Source organism: Protomyctophum parallelum (assembly GCF_964188405.1).
Source record: "Protomyctophum parallelum genome assembly, chromosome: 3".
NCBI lineage: Eukaryota > Metazoa > Chordata > Actinopteri > Myctophiformes > Myctophidae > Protomyctophum > Protomyctophum parallelum.
Window position 1 is genome coordinate 46,108,237 of NC_139698.1, and position 24,422 is coordinate 46,132,658.

The 24,422-nt window shown below is 43.6% G+C and overlaps 1 protein-coding gene across 1 annotated transcript in view; it reads left to right on the forward strand.

Moving 5' to 3' along the window:
• Nucleotides 1–24,048, forward strand: part of cep162 (centrosomal protein 162) — a 46,019-nt gene extending 21,971 nt beyond the window's left edge. The window contains exons 17-29 of the mRNA XM_083760480.1: nucleotides 506–618; nucleotides 1,742–1,841; nucleotides 3,635–3,761; nucleotides 4,049–4,257; nucleotides 5,407–5,511; nucleotides 11,208–11,456; nucleotides 16,077–16,295; nucleotides 16,567–16,716; nucleotides 17,095–17,435; nucleotides 19,857–19,998; nucleotides 20,682–20,780; nucleotides 22,062–22,196; nucleotides 23,420–24,048. Of these exons, the coding sequence (XP_083616606.1) occupies nucleotides 506–618; nucleotides 1,742–1,841; nucleotides 3,635–3,761; nucleotides 4,049–4,257; nucleotides 5,407–5,511; nucleotides 11,208–11,456; nucleotides 16,077–16,295; nucleotides 16,567–16,716; nucleotides 17,095–17,435; nucleotides 19,857–19,998; nucleotides 20,682–20,780; nucleotides 22,062–22,196; nucleotides 23,420–23,638 (2,208 nt within the window). The 3' untranslated portion in view covers nucleotides 23,639–24,048. The remainder of the gene's footprint in view (nucleotides 1–505; nucleotides 619–1,741; nucleotides 1,842–3,634; nucleotides 3,762–4,048; nucleotides 4,258–5,406; nucleotides 5,512–11,207; nucleotides 11,457–16,076; nucleotides 16,296–16,566; nucleotides 16,717–17,094; nucleotides 17,436–19,856; nucleotides 19,999–20,681; nucleotides 20,781–22,061; nucleotides 22,197–23,419) is intronic.
• The last annotated feature ends 374 nt before the right edge of the window (nucleotides 24,049–24,422 follow it).

The window sequence follows — 24,422 nt, forward strand, 5'->3', positions numbered from 1 at the left end:
TATGCAATCCAATGTTTCATGTTGTATTTGTAACTTTCACAAGGCCTATGAGCTTGAATGTCCCTTAAATAGAAAGTCAGAATACTACAATCTAGTATAACTACTATAACTAGTAGTATAGTATAGGCAGCTTATTAAATTCTGAGGAGCCAGCCGGAGGACTCTTCAATTTGATTTGGTTACACTTTTCGGAGCTACATAAAAACAAACGGTGAAAGCCATGACGTCCCCCGCACTTTTGGCTCTACAAGTCTATATCAGCATGCTTGAGGTTGCATATACAGTGGCCAGGGCTCGAAATTAACGTTTTTACTTGGTAGCACTGGTGCTAACAAATTCAGAATGAAGGAGCACCAGAAAAAAATTAGGAGCACCCACCAAAATAGAGAGAGAGGGAGAGGGGAAATGCACCACTCAGTTCACACGGGTGTGATTCTTTTCCAAAATGGTGTGTATGCATAGAGCCCATTGTCTGCTCTCTGCACTGTGCTGATGTGTCTGACAGGAGAATGAGAAGCTCTATCTGCAGATGAAGGCCCAGCAGGCCAAGACTAAAGCCAATGAGGAGGCTATGTTTACTGAAAACCAGAGGCTGCTCATCCAGCTGGCCTTAGCCAAGTGAGTTCATTCAACAACATCATCACATCGCATTCGCAAGTGCAGACTTACTTTGTTGTCCAGGGTCTCCCAGGTGTCTGTACCTTGACAGGCATTAATGTGGTGTGAGCGAGGTTACTAAAGCATGATTTGTATACTTGATGTTCTAGAAGAAATTTAGATATTACACTGTTCTGGAGAAGTGCGTACCGTGTTTAGAAGAGCCTGCTCACAGTCATGATAGTAAAAAGTAAAAACACATTTCACGATTTAGGGAAAGGCATAGCACTGTGAACGAAGTGTGCAGCCATTTTTACAGCGATGTCATGAGAAGAGTAGGTCAAATTCTACTGTATTAGACACTAATTCTACTGTAGACAGTTGAGCAGAACCAATATGATAATATTGGAGAAAGAAATCTACATTCCTACTGTATTGGAAACAAATCATTTCATCACCCCAATATGACCAAACTGTGAATTAAGCCATGGCTTAAATATGTGGTGGTTTATTTCCAACATTACATTTACGCATTTCCAATACTTTTGTTTCTACTCCACTACATCTCAGAGGCAAATATTGTACTTTTACTCCACTACAATTATTTGAAAACTTAAGTTACTACTGTAGTTACTAGTTTGTAGATTTTTATGAATTTGACAAAAAGTACATTAACCCAATCTGCCCCACCTGTTAAACAGAAACGCAGTGCAGTTGCCAGAGATATGGGACAATTGAAAGAATATATAACCATGGGCGCATCCATGTGCACATGTGTGCACAATGCACATCAGAACAACTTTTCTTTTTTAAATCTAATCTAAATCTAAAAGAAAAAAATAACGCAACTTTATGTCTTGGCACAGGTAGGGTATGCTGCTTAAAACGTAACCTGACTTGGCTTTGTTGCTTTGTTTACTTTATTTGGAAAATGAAGTGTACAATAATTTATCACAACCCTTGTGTAAAAGGAATTCCTTGGTGCAATTCCTAAAGTTTTTAGTTTCTACCCCCTTTTCCTGCGATGTCCTTTTACTTTTGTACTTTTACTCAAGTAAGAATAGTGGACTTGTACTGTACCTGTAACAGTATTTCTACACTGTGGTATTGATACTTTTAATGATGCGAGTACTTCTAATTCCAGGGAGCAGTTACAGCAGACCCCTAGACCCATGAGAAATGTTTGCTCCATGGGTCACACTCAACGCATCACAGAACTGCTGGCTCACATAGAAACATTTCAGGTGAGTTGGACGCTCATAGCGTGTCGCTTCGTTGTGAGTTTGTAGATCTGCTATTTTCACTACTTCTTTATTATTATTAATTATTTGTGTGTGTGTGTGTGTGTGTGTGTGTGTGTGTGTGTGTGTGTGGGGTTGTGTGAGAGAGAGAGAGAGAGAGAGAGAGAGAGAAAAGGCATTGTGAGCATGTAGGTCGGTTACACAGGCAAGAAAGTACAACTCGGGTTGGTTGCAAAAGGCAATAATAATAAATAATGACATTTATGAAGTTGCTGTCCTACAACGTAGGAGTACCAATGTGCATGTGGGAGGGGACAGCCTATAATTCTGTCATCCCATTACTCTGACTATGTGGCTTCCACGTTATTCTCGCATTACCAGACTGTTGCCTCTCAAAATGCTTTCATACAGTCTGGAGCAACGGAAGAGCTGTAATGAGTAAAATAGAAAGCGGAAGTGGAGACTCCTCCCCACTTCCGTTTCGTCTTTACAGTCGCGCAAATTGATCCTATATAAATATAAATCATCAAAGCATATTCTCAAGCATTGTTGCTTAGCAGAAAAGGAAATACAAAAATTTGCTCTAAAGATATTTAAAAATATATTTTCGTGAACTGAAATGGCAGCTCCTTACACCAGGGCTCCACCGGGCGCGTCAGCGTCGCGTCACCGTCACAGAATGTTCCCTTTTTAATCAATGAAGGGTGGCTCCACTGCCCGCGTTGCGTCGCGTCACCATTAAAATTGCCCCGGTTCCTTTTTTGACGCACGCGACGGAGACGCAACGAGCCCGGTGGAGCCCTGCCGTTACTCGGATTTCAGGAGGTGTAGTTCCAGAATCTATCTATATAGCATTCAGAGATTGTGGAATAATTGTCTGACTACGCGAGACTACTTCCAAGTTTTTTTTTTTTTTTAAGATATTTTTTTGCGGCTTACGCCTTTTATTGATTTTTGAAGGGACAGACAGTAGGCTGACAGGAAACGGGAGAGAGATGGGGGGATGACATGCAGTAAAGGCCGTGTCGGGTCCGGGAGTCGAACCCGCGGCACACTGCGACTGGATTACCAGTCCGGTGCCCAGACCGTTACGCTACGGCCTGGGCCTGAAACTGCCATTTTGGGATAATGGTTTCATGCAACTACTTGCAACCGTTTTGTTGCAAGGAGATGCATGGCAAATCATTGGTGTGGTTTGGCCTAAGGGACAGGGTTTCTAATGGGGCCAGTCAGACCAACGGGACATCGAATAATGGGTTGTCTGAAAAATGACATGGAACCGTGTGGCAGTGTTCATTTCGTCGACTAAAACTATGACGAAAAATGTGTTTGTCGACTACCGGTACCTGTTTTCGCTGACGAAAACTAAGCTATGATGACTAAGACTAAATATATTAACAATTTCGTCAACACATTTAAACTACCGGTAGACTAAAATGTTAGGGAGGGACTAGTGTACAAGAGATCCAGTAAGTAAAATACACAAGTAATTTAACACTTCGACTTGGTTGCATGCTGAAAATAGCTCACATAGCTAGCTAGAAAATATCTGAAAATGTTGAGGCTATTTTCAGCAAGCGTAAAAAATCTGCAATTACGACGGCATCAAGGCACGCAAACTGTAGATTTAGTTGAATAAAATCACGTGACACATTAGTCGACACTAAAGCATTTCAGATGACTGAAACTAAATTAAGTTGTATTCAAAAGACTATGACTAAACTAAAATCTAAATTTGCTGCCAAAATCAACACAGCTGCGTGGGAATCCATGTTCTTTTGTATGTGCGTGTGCAGCGGAATGAGGCCAAGCTGACAGAGGAAAGCCAAAGTCTGCAACAGGAGAAGAAGGCCCTTGAAGAAGACCTCCAGCTGATGAAGAAAGAGAAAGACCTGGCGAGAACCCAGCTCAGCTCCACCTCGGGTAAAACCCACATAGTGGAGCGGCACATGGCGTGTGGTCATGCACCTGTGCATATTCATTTTGTGTGCAAAGTCTGCGTTCTGCATGTGACATCACATTACACCAGTGACTGGTACTCACATTCTTGAGTGGTGCAACCACTCCTATAGTCAGCTATGTGTGACCCTGGCTGGCTGGCTGGCTGTGTCTGAGCACGGCACCCAAATTGTTAAGTAAATGTTCTTAGTTACTTTCCACCACTACATTACACTCTGTGGGTGTGCGTGTGCGTGCGATTCCTCTTGCAGGCGACATGGACGCTGAGATGCGTGCGCAGGAAGACAGGCACAGAGCCGAGGTGTCCGCCCTGCAGAATAAGCAGGAAGACAGGCACAGAGCCGAGGTGTCCGCCCTGCAGAAGAAGCTGCAGTGGTACGCAGAGAACCAGGAGCTTCTGGACAGAGATGCGGCCAGGCTGAGGGCCGCCACAGCTCAGACACACACGCTCAAAGAGCAGGTCGCACAATGAATATTTATACATTTGCTACTATTCAAACTGTTATCAAAAGCAATTGGCAACTGAGTATGAGGCTCACTTGCTGCTGACCCGTCATGCCCGGCAGCTTCCCTGTTCACTTTAATTATAGGAGAAGAGGCGGAGCGCGTGTTGACGGTGGTGAAGCATGTGAATTCTGGCTGCTTTGTGTGTGTGTGTGTGTGTGTGTGTGTGTGTGTGTGTGTGTGGGGGGGGGGGGGGGGGGGGGGGTTCGTTATGTAGGGAAAGCCAGTCTGAAAAGGTGGGTTTTGAGTGTGCTTTTGAACATTTTGAAGGTGGGGGCAGCTCTGATGTGAGTTGGGAGTGAGTTCCACAGAGAAGGGGCGGCCACTGCAAAGGCCCTGTCTCCCCAAGTTCGTTTGTTGGACTTGCGGCGGGGTTCCAGTTGGTTGGCAGTGCTTGACCTGAGGGAGCGAGAGCGGACATGGCAGTTGATGAGTTCAGAGAGGTAGAGGGGGCCATGAACTCCCCATTGCAATTAGAACTGCAGACTCACTCCCAATCTTCTACCATAACCTGAAGACACCTCTTCAGACTCCGGCTTAGCCCATAGCACTTGCCCTAGCCTCAACCACCTTGCAGGCTTATGCAAAGGCTAAAATGTAATTTAGATAGCATCTTATGTAAACAGATGCCAGATTCATTTATAGAACTGGCATATATTTCTATGCATTTGATGTACAGTATTACCTTGTGTTGTCTTGCTTACTGTAAGTCGCTCTGGATTTAGTGTCTGCTAAAAGCTAAATGACTGTAACTTGTATGTGACATATTTTGTGTTAGTGTATGCCCAAAGCGATGCAAATGGAGTCATCAATGCAAGTTGTAAAAATGTTCAACTCAAGCGATTTTTGCCAAATTGAGCAAAGAGGCATTCAGCCATCTAACACAGACCCTTTCAAGCGGAAATGTGTCGTGCTTGTTCTCACGATGCAAGCACTTATGTCTATGGCCGTGCAGTGTGAAAGCACCGGAGTTGGAAGCACCGGCTGTGGTCACAGAGAGACATCTGTTGGAAGAACAGGCCAGACCTGCCTGTTCCATCAACACAGCAATTAAACTGATGCTGGTATAATTATATATAATACAAATGTGTTTGCTCCATCTCAGTTAGAGAAGCTGAAGTCGGAGGTGGGGAGGAGAGGCCAACAGCAGCAGACCAAGGCCAGGGAGAGAGCTGCCGACGCCAAGAGGATACAGGACTTGGAGCGGCAGGTAAACGCAATACACTTTGTGTTATTTATTAAAAAAAATATTAGCAGCATTGTCAGTCAGCTTTTGACCAGACAAATAAGTTTTAAATATTACTCAATAACCAAAGGAATCCAATGAATCAATGAATAATAACTATAACCTCAAATAGTAAGAATCAGGAAGAACTTAGTACACTGTCCCTTTAAAGACCTTAAGTTATCAAGGCAGAGAATACTTTTAGAAACAACCCAAAAATAGTCATTTAGAAAAGACGCAAGAATTGACAAACAAATCCTAAGGTTGGATAATTTTGTGAGCAATAATTCAATTAGAGAATACAAGTATTGTGAGATTCAGAAATTACATCGCATATAATTTGGTCACAAAAATAGTTCCGAATAGAGTCCTGAATTCTGAATGAAGTTCTGAAGCATTGTCCATGGCTTTAACGAGTTAGATGACATCAGTTTGTTGTTGGACTGTCGTGATTGGATGCTGTCGTGTCCTGGTTGGTCCCGGACGTTGCAGGCGATGGTTCACGAGACGAGACGATGATGTTGAAGTCTGTATACAGGGAGAGTCGCTGTCATTCGGAGCTGTAGATATAAGAGTTGCTTCCCTTCACCCAGTCTGTGACCTCTTCTCACAGTTAAAGGCAAAAGTTTCTGAATGTTCTCGTTTCTCACAGCCTGCATATCTCTGCGTGTTGCAAATAGCTGATCTACAAGCTCACAGCGCATTGCGGAAGCGACATGTTGTGAGCTTGTAGATCAGCTATTTTCAGCAAGGAACACTTTGTACGACGAAGAATAAATCATGCATTACTGCGCAGTGCGCTTCACTAGTCTGTGGGAACCGGAGGGAGCTGTATTTTGTTGGCCGCGATATGGACACATACCTCCTCGACGCAAAAATTACAAGCTATTGGAAGCTATTTTTCGTGGCAACAAGTTTCATCAGTGTTTGGGTCGGGAGTTGGGATGTTCTGTGTCTGCTGCCTGTCTCATCATGTAGTTGCTCGCTGTACGCTCCAGTGAAATTGTAGTACGGCTGAGAAAGATTAGTTAATTTGTGTCGGATAAGGACTTATTGGTGGGGTTTACGCTAGATATTAAGGCCTGTTTAAGGTGTGTTTTAGCGGGGGGTTCACCTGGAAGGCTGTATGGAAACACTCACTCTTGAACGAAGTTGAACGTGAGAAAGTGACATTCACACACGCCAGAAATGAACGCTAAGTGACAAATATATTATTAGTTTCTCGAGATCTACAGTACAGCCACACACAGGCTGAGATTTCCCATGATGCTCACAGATTCCATTTCGACCGGAATTAAAATGTTAATGTTGCAATCACGCCCAAAACAAAGAATTTCAAGGTATACGTAGCGTAATAAAGTCTTTAGACCTCCTGAATGCTTCTTGGTGTTCACTCCATTTTCCAAAGCTCATCCTTCCTCAAAAGGTAAATGAAAAGTGGAGAGGTTGAGATGTGATCATAACCGCAGATAACCGTAGATTGAGCGCTGTTTTTGTGTGACACTATTTGTATGAAGCAGTATTATATACAATAATTATATTATTAAAACAAATACTAATGATATTTTTGTTTTTATGTAGATTCATTGATAAATAAATAAAATACAAATAATATAAAAGAAAAAAAACCTGAGTATTCAGAAAAGTGATCGATAGACGAAACACTAAGAAGACAATTGATAGTTGTGGCCCTATTACTGAGAGCAGCCTGAGAGTCTGAGAGCAGACTGGTCCGCACCTCAACCAGCTTCCTGAGGGGTACTGTATCTCTGGTTGCCCCAGTAACTAGGAATGTGGTTCAGATAAGCAGCAACGTGGGGATGGGGGTTATCAGCTGGAGTCTTACAAGGCTCTCCAAATGAGTGCATGTGCAGATCGTCCCTTTGCCTATTTCCACGTTTGAAATCCTAATGTTCTTTCGTAATGCAGTGCCTATACTGCGTCATACAAGAGTGTTGTGCAAAATCTGCGAAAGTAGCAGATGTACAAGCTCGCAACGCGTCACATCACAATGTGTTGTGAGCTTGTAGATCAGCTATTTCCTCTACTTTCTGTGAAAGTGGTTAAGTCTGTCTGTGGGTTTTATAAATATTTAACTAATGAAAAGTATTATCAAGGGTACGGTGTAACAGTTGGTAGTGCTGTTGCCTCACAGCTAGAAGGTCCTGGGTTCGATTCCCGCTCGGGACGCTGTGGGTGCTGGTGGCGTGTTTCCTCCTCCTTGTCATCAGTGTCCATACCTGAGGCGGGTTGGCGAAAGAAAGGGCCTTTCTGTGTGGAGTTTGCATGTTCTCGCCGTGTCCCCTAGGGTGTAGGTACCCTCACAAAAAACATGCAGTAATCCTGGTCTCTGAACTGCCTCCCCCTGGCCAGCCGGGGCACCTGATGGAGGGGAAAGGAACTGGTTGGAATAATGTGTTCCTTCCACACGCTACGTCCAACCAGGAAAACTCCCCCTGTCAGGTGTAAAGGAGCAACTTGGACACTCACGCATGAGGGAAGCATGAGTTCAAGTCCGTTGCTCTCCCCATGTCCCCTATATATGGGAACTAGGTTGGCAGAGTGTGTGTGAGTCCAGGATCACATTAGATAATTTACACAGGGGTGAAAAATAGGTTACAAAATCGTGGGATAAAATGTAAAGTTAAAAAAAAGAAAAGTATTATCAAGAGCTTGTAACCAAATAATAACTATATTGGTCCTTGGATCCATTGGATCACAAGCTCTTTGTTTCCAGAAAAGCAACTGTCCTGTACTGGACATACAAGGTTACCACCCCACACTAGATGTTATTCTAAATGGCAGCCAAAGAACACAAATAGAGGAAAGAAACGACAATATGTCAGAGGGCACAAATGTATGTCAGAGGGCATGTAAAGCCCGACACACAACGGGTGCGCAGCGACGCGGCACGGCAACGCCTGGAAAATAGAACAGTGGCGTATCGGAGCGTCAGGCGAGGCGTGAACGCGCATCGGACGCCGCCGGTGTGCGATAGGTTCATTGAAAATAACGGAGGCGGCTGTTTTGACGCGCGGCGTTCGCAGACGGTGTGTGCAGCCTTTGAGATGTTTGTCAGAGGGCACAAAATAGGTGGGAAAGAGGCAAAGAGGTGGGAAACCATGGAATGCACAATTGGTGGTAAAAATAAAAGCTATAATATAAATATACATGATTAATGTAATCATGCCCACCTGCTCGTACATACATTACATCCTCCACTTTGGGCCAGTGTTCCAGTGTGGAGACTGCACTTGATTGCACAATGCACTTACATTACAAATACAAAACAACCCTGTACAACAGTTTCTCCCTTATCAATGCTAAACTAATATCCCTATATGTCAACCTTTTCCAATAGACATGCCTTTTTCTGCTAAACTACCTCAAATTGGTTGTCAGTTTGACACTGGTTTCGAGCTGTGGTTTCGAGATGTAAGTAAATGATCCTTTGCCCACATTACTTTTAACAGTAGGAAAGTTTCACTGCCTCGGATACAAAACGGTACAAGGACGTGGTGCTGATCCACCATATATCCCACACAGTAGCATACTATAAAGTACAGTATATTATATCTGCTCATCTTTCAGGAAATTATTTATTTATTTATTTTCCAGAAATGAAGAAAAACATATAATACGGTATTTATAAAACAAGGCAATACTGCCTCATCAAAGTTGGTGTTGTGACTTTATATATTGTCAATTACTTGACAGGGTGGATTTGCTGCTTTAGCAGACCGTTAGAGGGTCCAATGGAGTTAGCTGGTTTTGTCAGAAGTGCTTTTTAAGGCTTTTCATTGGTTATTTTTTTTAACCAACACACAGACCCAAAGGGTGTTCAATAGCATTGAGTTATAGGAAAAAAAACAGGAGTTAGCTGGTTTCTGCCAGACAGCGACGATACAGTATAAGGCTGGGCAATTCACTTGATATAATTGAAATATTACTAGAGCGTGCCCGTGGGGCCTCTATAGTGGTGCCCGTTGTCGAGCATGCGTGCGCACCATCAGTAGTTGGCAGATAGAGAGAGACTTTTTTCTTCTTCCTGGAAATAAAAACGTCTGGGTAATCTGGGTTTCATCCAAGGCTATCGAAAGGATGACTCACATTGTCCGTTATGGCCCGCATCGCTTATGTCTCAACTGCCTCTTGACTAGACACCTCCGCCTCTCACCAAGCACAGAGCCGCCTCGCATCGTCCATCATACTGCCTCCCTAGCAAACTCCCTGCAGCATCATATTTATTTATTTGACAGGGACAATGCTCATTAATCAACATGTCAGTTTTCACATCCATGTAAATGGTTTGGCTATAAGCTAATGTACAGGGGACAAGAACAACCGTAGTGAAGTGAGAGATGACACCAGTGAAAGAATAGAGCTGATAATTAATCATGATTACAGATTTGATTTGTTTTTAGCCACCTCTTCAGGTTGAATTTGAAGGTCAGATAGTTGGAGGTCTCTCTTACTTCTGTAGGGAGACTGTTCCAGTGATGGGAGGCTCTAACAGAGAGGACCGTTTTACCAAACACTCTACGTCTGGTTGTTACTTCAAAGTCCCCTCTGGTAATTGCCCTGGTTGTTCTGGCACCACTGTCCCTTCGACCTATGAACTGTTTCAGTGGTGGAGGTGCAAGTCCATTTAAGAACTAAAAGATTTGCATAGAACATGACATTTGCCACTGCTCACTGTTTGCAGCATTTTGTTACACATGGAAAGACCTAAGCCTCCTCGGAACAAAGTGTTTTTGTAGACAGCATCAGTCTTCAGGGACCAGTCCAGGTTCAGTACGTCTGAACCCGCTGAGAACTATTGTTCTCTGTGCTATGGCCTCCAATCAACTGAAGATTGTTTGTTTGTGCCAAGTTTGGTGCGGATCGAAGCGACGGTGCACCTATGGCAGCCAAGGGCCCCTGGCTGCCACACGGGGCCCCTGGCGTCACTATGCTGACCCCTGACCAATGTTTATGACAAGTTTGGAGCAGACCGTCGGTTGATCCTCTAGGCAATTTAGGATAAAGGATAGCCAAAGGGAAAAATAGAAAATTGCACAGATGCTTTCCCGGTTTTAATGGGTTATGTCCTATTTTATACTTGTTCAACAGTGTCATGCAAAAATAGCGAACATAATCATAGATGATCTGTTGCGGGTTTGAATCCCGAGTGGTGCATCCAGACTCCAGAGTGAACACAATTAGCCTGTGTTGGGTCGGGAAGGGAAGCCGGGCAGGGAGGGTGATATTTAATATAGTTATGTTGCTGCATGAATAGCAACAACTAATGAGGTCGGCACAGAGGTAGCTCCCAGATTGAAAGGTATAACAACGTCTAAATTCTAAACGTCTAAAAACAGGTCTAAATGGGTTAAACCGTTCTATTTACAGAACTCTAGGTTAACCCATTTTGGGCGGGAACCCCTTTTGGTTTTAGCATTATTTATGATATGCTTTAGCTATTGAAAAATAGCAGATCTACAAGCTCATAGCGCGCCACCGAGTGGCGCGCTACGAGCTTGTAGGTCAATCTGAGAATCCCTTCGGCAAATAAATGGAAAACAGCGACCCCTGTCTTGAGCGACTACGTCAAAATAGACAAATAAAGTCAAAGTAAAAGGTAATTCCCATAAAAGTGTCACTGTTTTAGCTGATGATGGGTCCTTTTCTCCGTCCGCCAGGTGAAGGAGTTGGAGCAAACACTACGGCGGCGACACCCCAACTCCCTGCCGGCTCTCATCCACGCCGCCGCAGCCTGTGGACCGGCGGAGACGCAGCAGGACCCTGCCGTGGCAAAGAGCTGCCCGCCCTCCCAGGTCAACGCCCTATTGGAGCGCAGGATCCAGCGTCTGGAGGCAGAGCTGGAGAGCTGCGACGAGGAGGCCAAACGCAGCCTGAGGGCCATGGATCAACAGTTCCAGAGGATCAAAGTATGTCTGTACAGTTGTTTCACTTTGTGTACTATTACAGTTATTTCACTGTAATAGTATAGTAATGATCATCTTGAAGGAAACCAACAATAGCTGAGCCAGATATACACGCTCATAGCGTGTATATCTGAGCTTATATATCTGCTCTTTTTGTTTTAATCATTAACATTTGTCCGAACCTTTTGAATACATATACTTTTTAAGCGAACATTTTGAACTGAAATATTACCTGACTCTCTGGGCATACCTGGTATAAAATATTTTGTGATACGGGTCCGCGGCCAAATTCAATATAATTTTGGGTGACCTTGACATGAAAAGGTTTGAGAACGACTGATTGAATGCTGTCTGACTGGACCAATCAGTTCTGTTCTAAATCAACCATTAGAGACTGGTGATGAGAGATTGATCATTCCACTTCTGTGATTAGATGTTACACTGACAAATCACCTCACTGTTGCATAGCATCGCACGTTAATCACTATGTTTATGATTTTTGTCCACGAAATGTAACTTGGAAGCATCCATCCGGGATTGGTGTGGATGTCACGTACTGTCTGCTGTCTGACGTGCAGGTTTAAAATTCTGTTCAGGTTTTTCCCTGAAGATTAATTCATGTCGTACAAACCGAGAGTTATACATATAACTGAGGTTCTATGAATACCGGATGACAAATGTTATCCATAACAAATGCAGTGCAATGCCTGTATCAATAGCAGTCCTCACTCCGTGCTCCAGTAGTAGGTGATAGAGCAGAACACGCTCTTAGTGCCTACAGTATATGAACACGGCAAGCTTGGTGCCAGGCAGTAGGGCGGAGCACTCTCTTATTTGAATGCCTGTATATAAATGGAGCAGTAACCCTGCCATAACCACGGTGCCAGGCAGTAGGGCGGAGCACGCTCTTACTTGAATGCCTGTCTATAACTGAAGCAGTAACCCTGCTGTAACCATGAGTAAGCACTATGAGTATCTTGAGTACCAGGCATGTACATAGCAGTATACACGTAAACCGTGACATTAGGCACACTGACACAGTGACAGCATCGTCACATCCCTATTCCCTAATATAACAGGCAAAATAAACTAGCGCAAGTCAGTAGGCCTACTACTGAGCAGCGCTTACAACTATGCGTTCTGTCGCCTGCAGTTAAGTAAACAGGCGCCAGCTTACCGGTAAATAAAATGTTTGCTCAAAGCGAAAGCATTCTTCACACGTTAAAGTTTGGAGGGGAACGCTCACCAAATGTCGCTGAACGAAATCCTTCCTCTGGAAGCCATTGTTGCAATCAAGCGCCACATTCGTGGTAGAGGGAGTGTCTGCGACAGAGCGAAAAAAAAACACTCCTCTTGCAGAGAGCGTTGAGAGGACTCAGAGGAGCGATCAGTCAACATGATCAATCCTCAATCAGTCAAACAAGCTTTGCGGTGGTTTCTCTACCGAGGCGAAAAACACCTGTGAGCCACACGGACGTCAGTACCCATCATAACATTTTGCAGTCGCTCATTTAGAATTATGCGATCGCTCAACATGATTAATCCCCCTTAATCAGTCAAATTAAATAAGTGTCGCTGCGGTCGCTCTATCGAGGCGGAGCATGCCTTCTACGAGCCACACCGCACATGATCATCATTGATTAACCATATTGAATCCTTTATAGGCCAAACAAATGTCGCCGCGGTTTGCTCTCTCGAGGCGGGGAAATTATCGTCGCTATGCAGCCTCTGGAGGACGCAAGGTAGCTCCAACCGAACAGTTACGAGGCTTAGCCATAGTTCGGGAGCTCCCGCATGCAGCCTCGAAGGGCTCGACAAATCGACCTGCGCTTCGAGAGCGAAAAGAGAGGATGAACCCTGCATACCGGGCTGCTTTATTGGCAGCTCACGCCCACAGAGGGTCACGGGGTGACAGTGTTGGTATTGATATTTGGCCTCACTTGACCTCATTTGACCTTGAAAACACCGCCTCTGCCGGTCTGAAGGTATGAAATAGAACATTGGTTTTCATCAGTTACACTGCCTCGGAAAATACTGAGAAGCAAGGGAGCTGACCTCTGACTCGATTCATGAGGTCGATTGATGCACATCCGTTATTTAAATGTGTTGTCAGACACTGACACATTCTGTTAAGCCAGGCTAGTAGTAGCAGCAGAGGAGCACTGTGTGAGTACAGTAATTAAGTACTATATGAATACATATAGTACTTAATTACTGTTCAGTATGTAGCCCAGGGTTCCTCAATTAATTTTCCTCAAGGGCCATATTTTGACTAGGGTACCAGGATGTGGGCCGAGTCCGCCCGTGTGAAAAATTGGGGGTTTTATTTTGTTCATTAATTAATTATGCTTAGAATAGATGAACTGTGGTTCTCAACCAGTGGTCCAGTGACCACCAGTGATCCTTAAGGGGGTTCCAGGTGGTCCCCAGCTAAATGATGGCGAGTTGGTAACCAAATGTACCCTTTTAGATCTTTAACTCTTGAGAGGGTAAAATGAATTCATTTTCACGGCAAGACCCCATTAAGAAATATATGGCAGGGCTCTAGCAGTGATTCTCATCATTTTAATTTGAAGGATGCCCAGTTTGACATGCATAGGCTACTGACCCACATTTAATGCCATTTATATCTGGGACCTCGATTTATTATAACTTTTATTTTTTATATCGTAAAATCAATGTCAACTTAACTCTGAGAGAGTACAAATGGAACCAAATGGACCTGTTATGGTCCATTTGGTTCCATTTGTACACTCCATTTTTACACTCTCTGAGTGCCAAAAGCCCTCACTCGCTCGCTCGCTCGCTTTTCACTGACACAAATTAAATAAAAACTAGGATGACTAAAACTACTTTATTGACAATTTCGTTAACCCATTCTGACCTGAGATCAGATTCATACGAGGTTTCCACTGGACACACTGGTCTGATTAACCCATTCTGACCTGAGATCAGATTCTATAAACGTCTTCTACATGCTGACAGTTTTCTGATAAAGCTATGTTTCTATGTCAGTCGTTCTTCGAATTTTCAAAAATAGCAGACCTACAAGCTCGTATCGCGCCACTCGGTGGCGCGATATGAGCTTGTAGATCTGCTATTTTTAAATAGCTAAAGCACGACATGATGCTGACACCAAAATGGGTTCCCGGTCAGAATGGGTAAACTGGACCCAGTAGAACTAAGACAAGTCGTTTTGCACTTGGTTGTGCTCGGATGTTGCACAACCCGATGTATATTAGTGATCTATAGTATATAGATCAGGAATTACGACGCCATCAAGGCCTGCCAAAAGCAACTGTAGATTTAGTTGACTAAAACTAAAGGATTTCAGATGACTAAAATATGACGTCCCGATCACGTTCTTTTGCTCCCGATCATTTGATTTTGAGCATCTGCTGAAACCGATTTTTCCCGATCCGATAAATATACTGTATTTTATAGAACATACATTATCTGCCATTATTATGCCATTCTAGAACAATATTATGCCATATCATAACTAAAAATACATTGCATGGATGCACCTGACGTATCCTCAGTGATGTATCCTGAGGTCAACAGGGTTTCGGGTCTACCAAAATCATACCCCTCACTCAGGCGACCCAGCCGGGGTTGATTAAATCCCGATTTACGTCCCAGTAGCTACCCTCGATAAGTCCATCAGGGAATGAGCAAGGCCACACAATCCGTTACTCCGGAACTACTCTGCCCGGGACTGGGAGAACCAGATTCTGGAGGGACTAGGCTCTGTGGGATGACTCCTGTCCGGGCCCCTCCTACGTCTCACCAGGACCACTCCTGCTCTCACCAGGCCCAGGACCTGTGCGTTGCACTAGACTCCCAGCACCAGGCACTTCATTCAGGAGTATCACAATAGTACAACAATATCCCAAATCACAGACAGTCTAATATCATGATATGGATATAATATTGATATTAGGGATGTCCCGATCACGTTTTTTGGCTTCCGATTCCGATCATTTGAAAATGACGTGATCGGCCCCGATTTCCGATCACCCGATCCGATCGGGACAACCCTACTAATATTACATTTACGTTAGGTTTTTATTTTAAATTAGTATGACTAAAATTAAATCAAAATCTACTCCATTGCATCACTTAAAGGAGAATTCCATGCTAGAATGCTTTCTTACCTTTCTTTGTAGTTGTTACGTCCCCACCAAAGAGGTCCAGGTGTTTTTTTTGTGAAAAAACTCCTTATTGGCTATTTCCCCTACCATAAGCCCTGAATGAATTGCATTGCATTGAATGGGAATTGAATGGGGCTATGGGGTGTTGTGCTAGTTCGCTTATTTCCATCGAAAGAAATAGTAAAGTGTGCCGCTTGGGATATTATTTACATTATGAAGATAGGATATATACAAAGAAATTATAATTTTGAGCAATGGAAATAAGCGAATTAGCACAACACCCCATAGCCCCATTCAATTCCCATTCAATGCAATTAATTTAGGGCTCATGGTAGGGGAAATAGCCAATAAGGAGCTTTTGCACAAAATAACACCTGGACCTATTTGGTGGGGACGTAACAACTACAAAGAAAGGTAAGAAAGCCTTTTAGTATGGAATTCTCCTTTAACACGCCACTTCCCTGTACAGCTTCAGTATGAGCATCAGATCTCCCAGCTGGAGCAACAGCTGGCCCAGAAGCCTCAGTCGGAGCCGGTGTGTCAGTCCCCTCCGGAGGGTCAGCTCCAAACTCTGGAGCTGGAGCAGGAGCTGGAGCAGGAGCTGGAGCACGTGAAGCAGGCTCACCACAACACGGAACAAGCCCTGCGCCAACAGGTCCAGTCTCTCCAGCAGCAGCTCTCTCAGAAGGTGTGTGCCTTCCTTTCCTTTAGGCCTGGGGTTGACAGGATTAGTTATATATTAGTATACTGTTTCATATTTGTGATGATTATTTTTATGTTATGTTGATGAATTGAATACATATAGGACCCCAATGGAAACAAGACCGCAAGGACCTTTTGGTGTTATCCTTTTAGACCAAATGTTTGACTGTACTCATGCCAGAGAAATTACTGTAGTTGTAGTTGAGTAAAGTTTGTTTTAAATGGACACTTGTAACCCATCTGAAAACTGCATCCAGCATGACCAACAAACCAAAGAGCCAGAGAGAGTCCCGCGCAGTCCCTCTCGACACCAGCGGCAGGCAGAGGAAGCTGTTGGCGTCCGCATAGAGAGGCTCAACCAGGAGCTGGCCACCAAGACCCGCTCCATCCAGGAGCTGAGCCGCACGGTTGGTCCACTAAAACTAACTTGAAAAAAGTTTGTCAACTGCCTTTTTTCACTGACGAAAATGACAAAATTAATACATCAAACCTGAGAATATATTGACAGTTTTGTCAACAAATGAAAACTAGACTAAATGTTAAGGAGGGACTAGTGGAGAAGAATTGCGGGTGTTGCACTCTGAAAATGGCCAATCTACAAGCTCTCAACTCAACCAAAGTGTAAAATCAGCCATTAAGACGCCATCAAAGCCTGCCAAAATACAGTACACTTGTGTCAACAAAATCAACTGTACATTTAGTCGATTAAGATCTCATGATATTTAGTCTACTAAAACTGAAACCAGATGACAAAAAAATAAATGCAATTTTATTCAAATGGATAGGTGGAGCGCCTGCAGAATGAGAGACGCAACCTGCTGTCGAGTCCCAGTCCCAGGCGCGCAGACACCCGACGGCAGGCGGCCTCGCCTCACAGCAAGACGCCTCCGGCGGCGGCCTCGGCTCGTCCCGGCAGCGAGGGAGGGGCGGGGGAGGAGACATTTCCTCTGCCCGCGCAGTGCGAGAAGGCCTACCGGCCCACGGAGTTCTCGGGGAGCCACATCAGCGAGGTGCTGCAGGAGAACGAGGAGCTGCAGGAGCGCCTGGAGCAGCTGCGGTTGCACACGGAGCAGCGCGCGGCTGAACTGCAGGCGGCCGCCTCGCAGGCCCAGGCTGAGCTGTGCAGGTAACGCTACAACAGGAGGTCATGGCGGACATTTTGAGGAAAAGGACTTCTCAGAGCTGGGCGGCGCTGGGGATAATAAAGCAGTTAAAAACAGTTAATCAGACTTATCAATTCAATTGATAATACATAAATAAATAATCCATAATTTGATAAAAATAATCAAATAATAATGCCTAATTTGGGCATGCCGTTATAGGCGTCAAGTTGCAAAATAATTATGTAAAAAGAAAAACATCGAAGCATAGCCAAAAATTGTAATAATCACACTCGTTTGAAGTGAGGGACGCTCTTCTCATCTTACATCACATTCCATGGTGAGAGGGATTTTGTCCATGATGGCCAGGCGTTCAGTTCAGTTCAGTTCAGACTTTATTGTCACAACACATTACAAGTAACATGGGTGAAATTTGGTTGTGCAGACACTTATTGCGGTGGGGGGGTGGGGGGGGGGGAGGGTAGAAGGCGGCTGTGTGTAAAGACATGTGTGTCCATGAGAACAGTTCGGTGGAAAGTTCATTTCCCATGTGTTTGTGTAAGTGTGTTCCTGGCATATCTCCCCAAGGTCATGTCACAATCTCTGCTTCAAGGCAACGAGTCTAACGAACACGGCCCAGACGAAGACACAACAGGTGTCAGACAATCAGAGTTTATACCAGCTGCAGCCATATTTCGGCGCGTTTGGCCGCCTCCTCCACAGTATCCAAGGCGGTACTCGAGGACAACCAGTTTCCTTGATAAGCCTATTCAGCCTCCTGCTGCCGCCTGCCTTTATTCTACCCCCCTTTTGTTCCTGAAATAGTGAGTGGAGCACCTGGATGCACAAACTTGCACTTATTAATGGAATGCTGACCGTGTCCCACTTTTTGCTCGTACATCGCACATGTTTTATGGGTCGCGACTCTCGAGTAAATAATATATTCTTTCCATTTCCTACATTTAAAAAAGTGTATTCTTTCAAAAGCTGTAAAAATAAAGTTTTAAACATTTTCTAAAGTATTTGATAAATAAATAATTTCCATAATTAAATAAAAGTAAAAAAAAAACAAGTTTAAGAAGTAGTGAAAATAGCTGATCTACGAGCTCACAACACGGCACAAAGTGATGTTTTGTGAACTTGTAGATCTGCTATTTTCACTAATTTGGGTCCCGGGCAAGCATCTAATTTCTCTTTTAGGTCTTGAGCTAAAAAGTTTGGGATCCACTGGTTTACATGCTCCCCAGACCAATAGTTAAGGTTTGCCTATGACAGCTGGCATGATTAAATTAGGCAGAAAAAAATGACATCAAAAACAGAATCAGGATTTCTCAAAACTTTAAAAGCTGCTATGGCCAGATGGGGCTAGCCTGGCTAATAAGCCAGACTCAAATCACACTGTCGGTCTGGCTTATTAGCCAGGCTAAGATGGGGCTACAAAACCGGCCCAACCATCTGTGAATGTGGAGAAGAGGACCATACGATGCAGCACTGCCTTTTCTGCCCTCTACTACCCAACCCTTGCAGCTTAAAAGATCTCGCGAGTTCAACAATAATGCATTATTGACTGTATAAAGAAATGGGAAACTGCCATCTAACCACATGTTTCAAAGAAGAAGAACTTTATTTAATTAAAAATTGTGAAGAAAGTGTTACAGTTGAAATGTCAATTTGTTTCGCTACCAACGGCTACCAGGGAGCAGGGCAGTCTCCAGTGGTTTAAGCTCTTAACTCCTTGAAGCCTTGAATGTAGACTTCATTGTATAAGTATGCAAGTAGCCTTGTGGACCAACACTGTTGAAAACAAAATATTGCATTGTGAGTTTGAGCTTACAGGCCCCTTTTGTCAATCAATCAAGTCAGATTCCAAACATCGCCGTTTTGGCTACATTTAGTTGCTCCAGCCACATCCGGTATAACTTCCGGTCCGTCGGTAAAAGTGCTCTGTTGCTATAAATCGCTTGGGCGCTATGATTTAATGGATTAAATAACCCTGGGCAATCAGTGTTAACCCATTCACTGTGAGGTATTCATTCCTTCATTCTTCCAAAACCGTGTTTTTATCTTGTTTTGTCGACCCATGGAACCCAAGATGTGTCCCAGATGATCTTTTCTTTGACCCGGAAAATACATTTTGTAAACATTTGTTTTCTTATGGGCCGTTAAATGTATAATATGTATTTAGCTAAATCTGATAACGTTGAGGTGGATTCTAGCAACCTAGTATCATTCATACGTTGGAGAACAGCGCCCTCTAGCGTAAACCACTGAAAAGACCACATGGTGAAATATACCGTGCATGGCAGTCAAGTGTTGGATTGTGTTAATGTCACAAGCCTGTTTGACCAAACTACTATTGTTTTTGTAACAAGTACAGAATAAAAGCCATTAGACAGCAGATCCCAGCATGAGGATAAAGCATGTTGACGTGTTGTCTGACTCTGCAGCCTGAAGGAGCACTCTGCGGAGCAGCTGTCCATTCTGAAGGCTGACCACCAGAGGGAGCTACAGCAGCTGTGTGCCAACCACGCCCTGGGACACTCCCGGTCCAAAGTGGCTGAACTGACCAACAAGCTGGCCACACAGGAGGTATGTGCCTAGACATGGAAAGGTACGCGCCGGCTCTGGGGAGTCTGTATCTCTGGAGCCATTTCAGGGAAGGCAAGCTTAGGGGACGTTCGGTAGGCCAATCAGAGGCAATGTACACGTTTGTTTTCTCATGCTAATAAGGCTCCTTTCAGAGGAATTTAATTGATAAGTCCCAGAAAATAAGCGCTTGCGTTTGGCAAGTAGTCACTTTGAGTGGCAGCGTGCCTAATGCACTTCCACTTGACTTCCTTCTTCCGCTCCAATGAACTGCAATGAGGTATTTATCTCATTGCAGTTCTAATGCTAATTACACACACATTGCCTGGAGGTATTATTTTTAGCTTTGAACTGACAGCCAAATGGACAGTTCCATTTGTACACTCAGAGTTAAATTAACATTGATTTTACAATATAAATTGGGGGTCCGAGAGATAGAAATGCCATTAAATGGGGGTCCGTAGACCAAACTGGGGTTCCTTGAAATGAAACGGGTTGAGAATCGCTGCTAGAGAAGTAAAAATCTTCTCTTATGGGGGTCCCTGGCATATCTTTTCAAATGGGGGTCCGCAGGCTAATGTAATGAGGGTTAGTCAATTTGGGGGTCCTTGACATGAAAAAGTTTGGGAACCACTGGTTTAAGTGGTTAACTGACCAGTATCACTCGCTGACCTTTTGACCTTCAGTTGGTGCTCCAGCAGTTAGGAGAGCAGGCTAAAGAGTTGCAGGGGACCAGAGATGCACTGGCACTGTCCAGGCTGCGAGAAGACACTCTGCAGACCCAGGTACCCAGTGAGCCTCTGCAATGTGGGGAAACGTACTCAAAGGTTTTACTTAAGTCAAATAATCAAAACTACAATGCAGTCCGGTATTAAAATTGTACATAATTGTCATTATGCAAAATGTCCTATTTCAGCTAGTGTTTGTGAAATATAAAGTGGTTAATGCATGTTTTGTGATAATATAAACCTACAAAGTAATTAATAGTAGTAACCAAAGTATAATTATAGTGGAGTAAAAAGTATCAATATTTGTCTCGGCTCTGGGAGATCTGGAGTAAAAGTACTGAACATTTTAAATAATCCTGTAATGTATAAAGTCCTCAAATTTACAGTAGGGATGCACTGATGTATCGGCCACATATCGGTATCGGCCAATATTTGCCGTTATTGGTCAAAATACGTATCCGCAAATAATAGTGACATTAACCGATGGCAGTAGCTGATATTTAAATTATTTATTTAGCATACATTTTGCATTGGCTTCGTTGGTATGTTGGTTATCTGCAGCCTACCAAGCTGTAGATTCTGAACATACAAGTATTCCTTGGCACAAGAAAGGGAAATAAAAACAACAAAATTAAATAAACATATCGGTATCAGTACTGGCTATCGGCTAAATTGTTATGTTAATCATCGGTCTCGGCCAATCATTTCCGTATCGGTGCATCCCTAGTACTTGGTTACTTTCAACCACTGCCGTCGTCTCATACAATGATTACATTTCCTCACTCACAACCAATATAATGACATGTTCTGTGTTCATTCATTATTGGAGACACTACAGAGTGCCGTGCTGCACGTTGACTGAGAACATATAATGGCTGCCTTGCATTTCAATGCAAACGATTTCGTTTTAAAGCTAAAAGTGTTTCTTGCGTGCGTTGCTTAATGTAAGTCGCTCTGGATCAAGAGCGTCTGCTAAATTCCTAAATTGTAAATATTTGCGCTGCGTAAAATATGCTTTCTCCGTTTACTCCTCATTCATCCGCCACATTGTTTGCTTCATTTCATTTATTTGATGCGGGTTGCTTTCACACCTGCTGTGAATCCAAGTCAGGTGTGCTAGGAAGCGAAGCGAAACCCACGTTTTTGGCGAACTAGAATGCGATTGTTTGATCCGCATCAGAGTTCGAATGAGCCTTCACACCTGCCAAACGAAGCGCACTTTCCGACAATACGCAACTATAACATCCTGGTGTGAAGGCAACCCAAGAGTATAAGTGTAGTTAATGGGATATTTGATTTGATTTGTCACCTCCTACCCATACCCACCCCCACCTGTAGCTCACCAGGCTGCTGGGAGAACTGAAGCAAGCGAAAGAGACCCACAGCCCAGAACTCAAACACTTCCTCTCCCTGGAGAGAAAGATCCAGAGCATGGCCCTCCGACACACCCAGAGGGAGAAGGAACTGCAGCAGGTAAACACTGATGACAGTATGACACGCTACACACCACTGGTTCTCCAAACTTTTCATTTCAAGGACCCTCATAACTACTGATGGGGGATTATAAATTAATTCATTAATAAAAGCCTGAAAAGGCCTTTTATTTGATGAAGGTTCAGTGCAAATTGTATCAATGTTTTCTGGGGAAGCTTTCAAAAGAGTCAACAAGTTGGAACATTTTTTAATTCAGAGTTTATAAGCCTTTTTTCAGAATGGCAAAAATGGTTATATTTTCTTAATACCGAATGAGATCATATCAACATCGGTTATATCGGTTATCGGCCATAATGGCAATTAATTATATCGGATATGGATATCGGCCAAAATGTCTCATTGGTACATGCCTACTCGTAACTGTACACATTGGAACCATTTACACTGCACTACACAAGGGAATGAAATTAAACGACCCACACACCGTCTGCAAATAGGACAATATAATGCCTGTGTCTATGAGACTGAAATGTTCCTATTATATTGTGCAATTGCAAGGACAGTCATTTTATTTCATGCCCTACGTTGATCCCTGCCTGCGCATAGCCGATAACGTGTGCATAAGATCTTGTTCACTGCACTACACAGAACAAACAAGAGTTAGAAGTGCCCACCAGTAGTGGGAAGGTGCTGACCGCAGGAGATAAAGGAAAAGGAGATAAAGGAGATAAAGGAAAAGAGGCCACACAGCTCGTAGTCTTGACTACGAGCTGTGCGGCCTCTTTTCCTTTTTCACTGCACTACACAAATAATGAGCCTGAAAGTTTGCATTATGCACAACTTCATTCAGTATGACCTCAGTTGTCCCTGTCTGCAAAATAACTGCTGAGATTACACGAGTGGACAAATCAAAGTAGACCTACAAATGTCTTCTAAATCCTGACAGTTTTCTGGAAAACCTATGTTTCTATCATGTCAAGGACCCACAAAATTATATGTATTCGGCCGCCAACCCCCATCTGAAAATGTGTTGTTTCAGGGACCCCAGAAGCAAACTTTTTCTATTTAACATTTTTTGATGGGGAATGGCAGATCTACAAGCTCATAGCTTGAGCTTGTATATCTGCTATTTTTCCATAGCTAAAGTTTAAAACAATGGTTAAAAGTGGTTAAAAGTAACGGTGACATAGATGCGTTCCAGGTCTCAAAGGGATCAATGGCGTCTGAGAGTCTCAGTAAAACCTCTCTCTCCATCTCTCAAGCTGGTCAGCCAGACGAGACAGGTGGCGGCCTCCGAGCACCAGACGGAGGCGGAGCGCTGGAGGCTACTGGCCCAGAGCAAGAGCAGGGAGCTGGAGGCCTTCCGCCTGGAGCTGGACTCCATCTTGGACATCCTGAGAGAGCTGCAGAGACAAGGTGTGGTGATTCCCGGTCCCAGTGTCGCCACCATCAGTGGTGTCCCCTTCACCTGGAAGAGTTGAGGAGGGCATGGGAGTCACACACACACACAAGGAGTGGTGCTGCTGAGCAGCCACCTGAACTGATTTTGTACATTCATTCTTATTTTTGATTTATTTATTTAGTTCCCAGTATTTGGAGTTGCATCATGGCAAGGTAACTAACCCCGAACCTCTATCAAAGTGCAATTGCACTTGAATGCCAGACAAACTACAGGGAGCTGTGACCATTTTGGTCTACTGGTTATTTTATCTTATCACACTCTCTTGTACAGTACATGTATGTATATATTTTTTTATTTTTCCAATGGACTTTTAGAATCTAGTTTTATACAAATTTTTTATATAATTTGTATAAGCTGTTATGCCTAATAGTTTAAACAGTGTTTAATTTATTTCATGTACAGAGAAAGATAAATAAATAGTTAAATCCATTTTGTGTGGGTTTTTTGCTGCAGTGCTCATTTCCATATCCATGTGCTAACTGCTAATCTAATTTATTAGGTTCTATTCAGGCGTGTATAATTCTGTTCATCACCTGACGTTAACCTCTGGATTATAGTGCACAAAAACTAACACTAAAACCTGATTCATACTTAGTTACACAGCAGTAGATAGAAGACCTACAAGACAATATTTTTGTAATTGTGGGTGAAGCTTTTTGCTCACATCTTTTGCATTGATTCATTGCAGTCTGCCTTGCAATTTTGTGCTCTGTGCTTCATGTTTGGTCATGTTTTTTGAGGAGCTCAGTAGGCGTCTCATGTTGAAATGGAATCATTCACGAGAAGGAGAGAAAAGGCGCTGC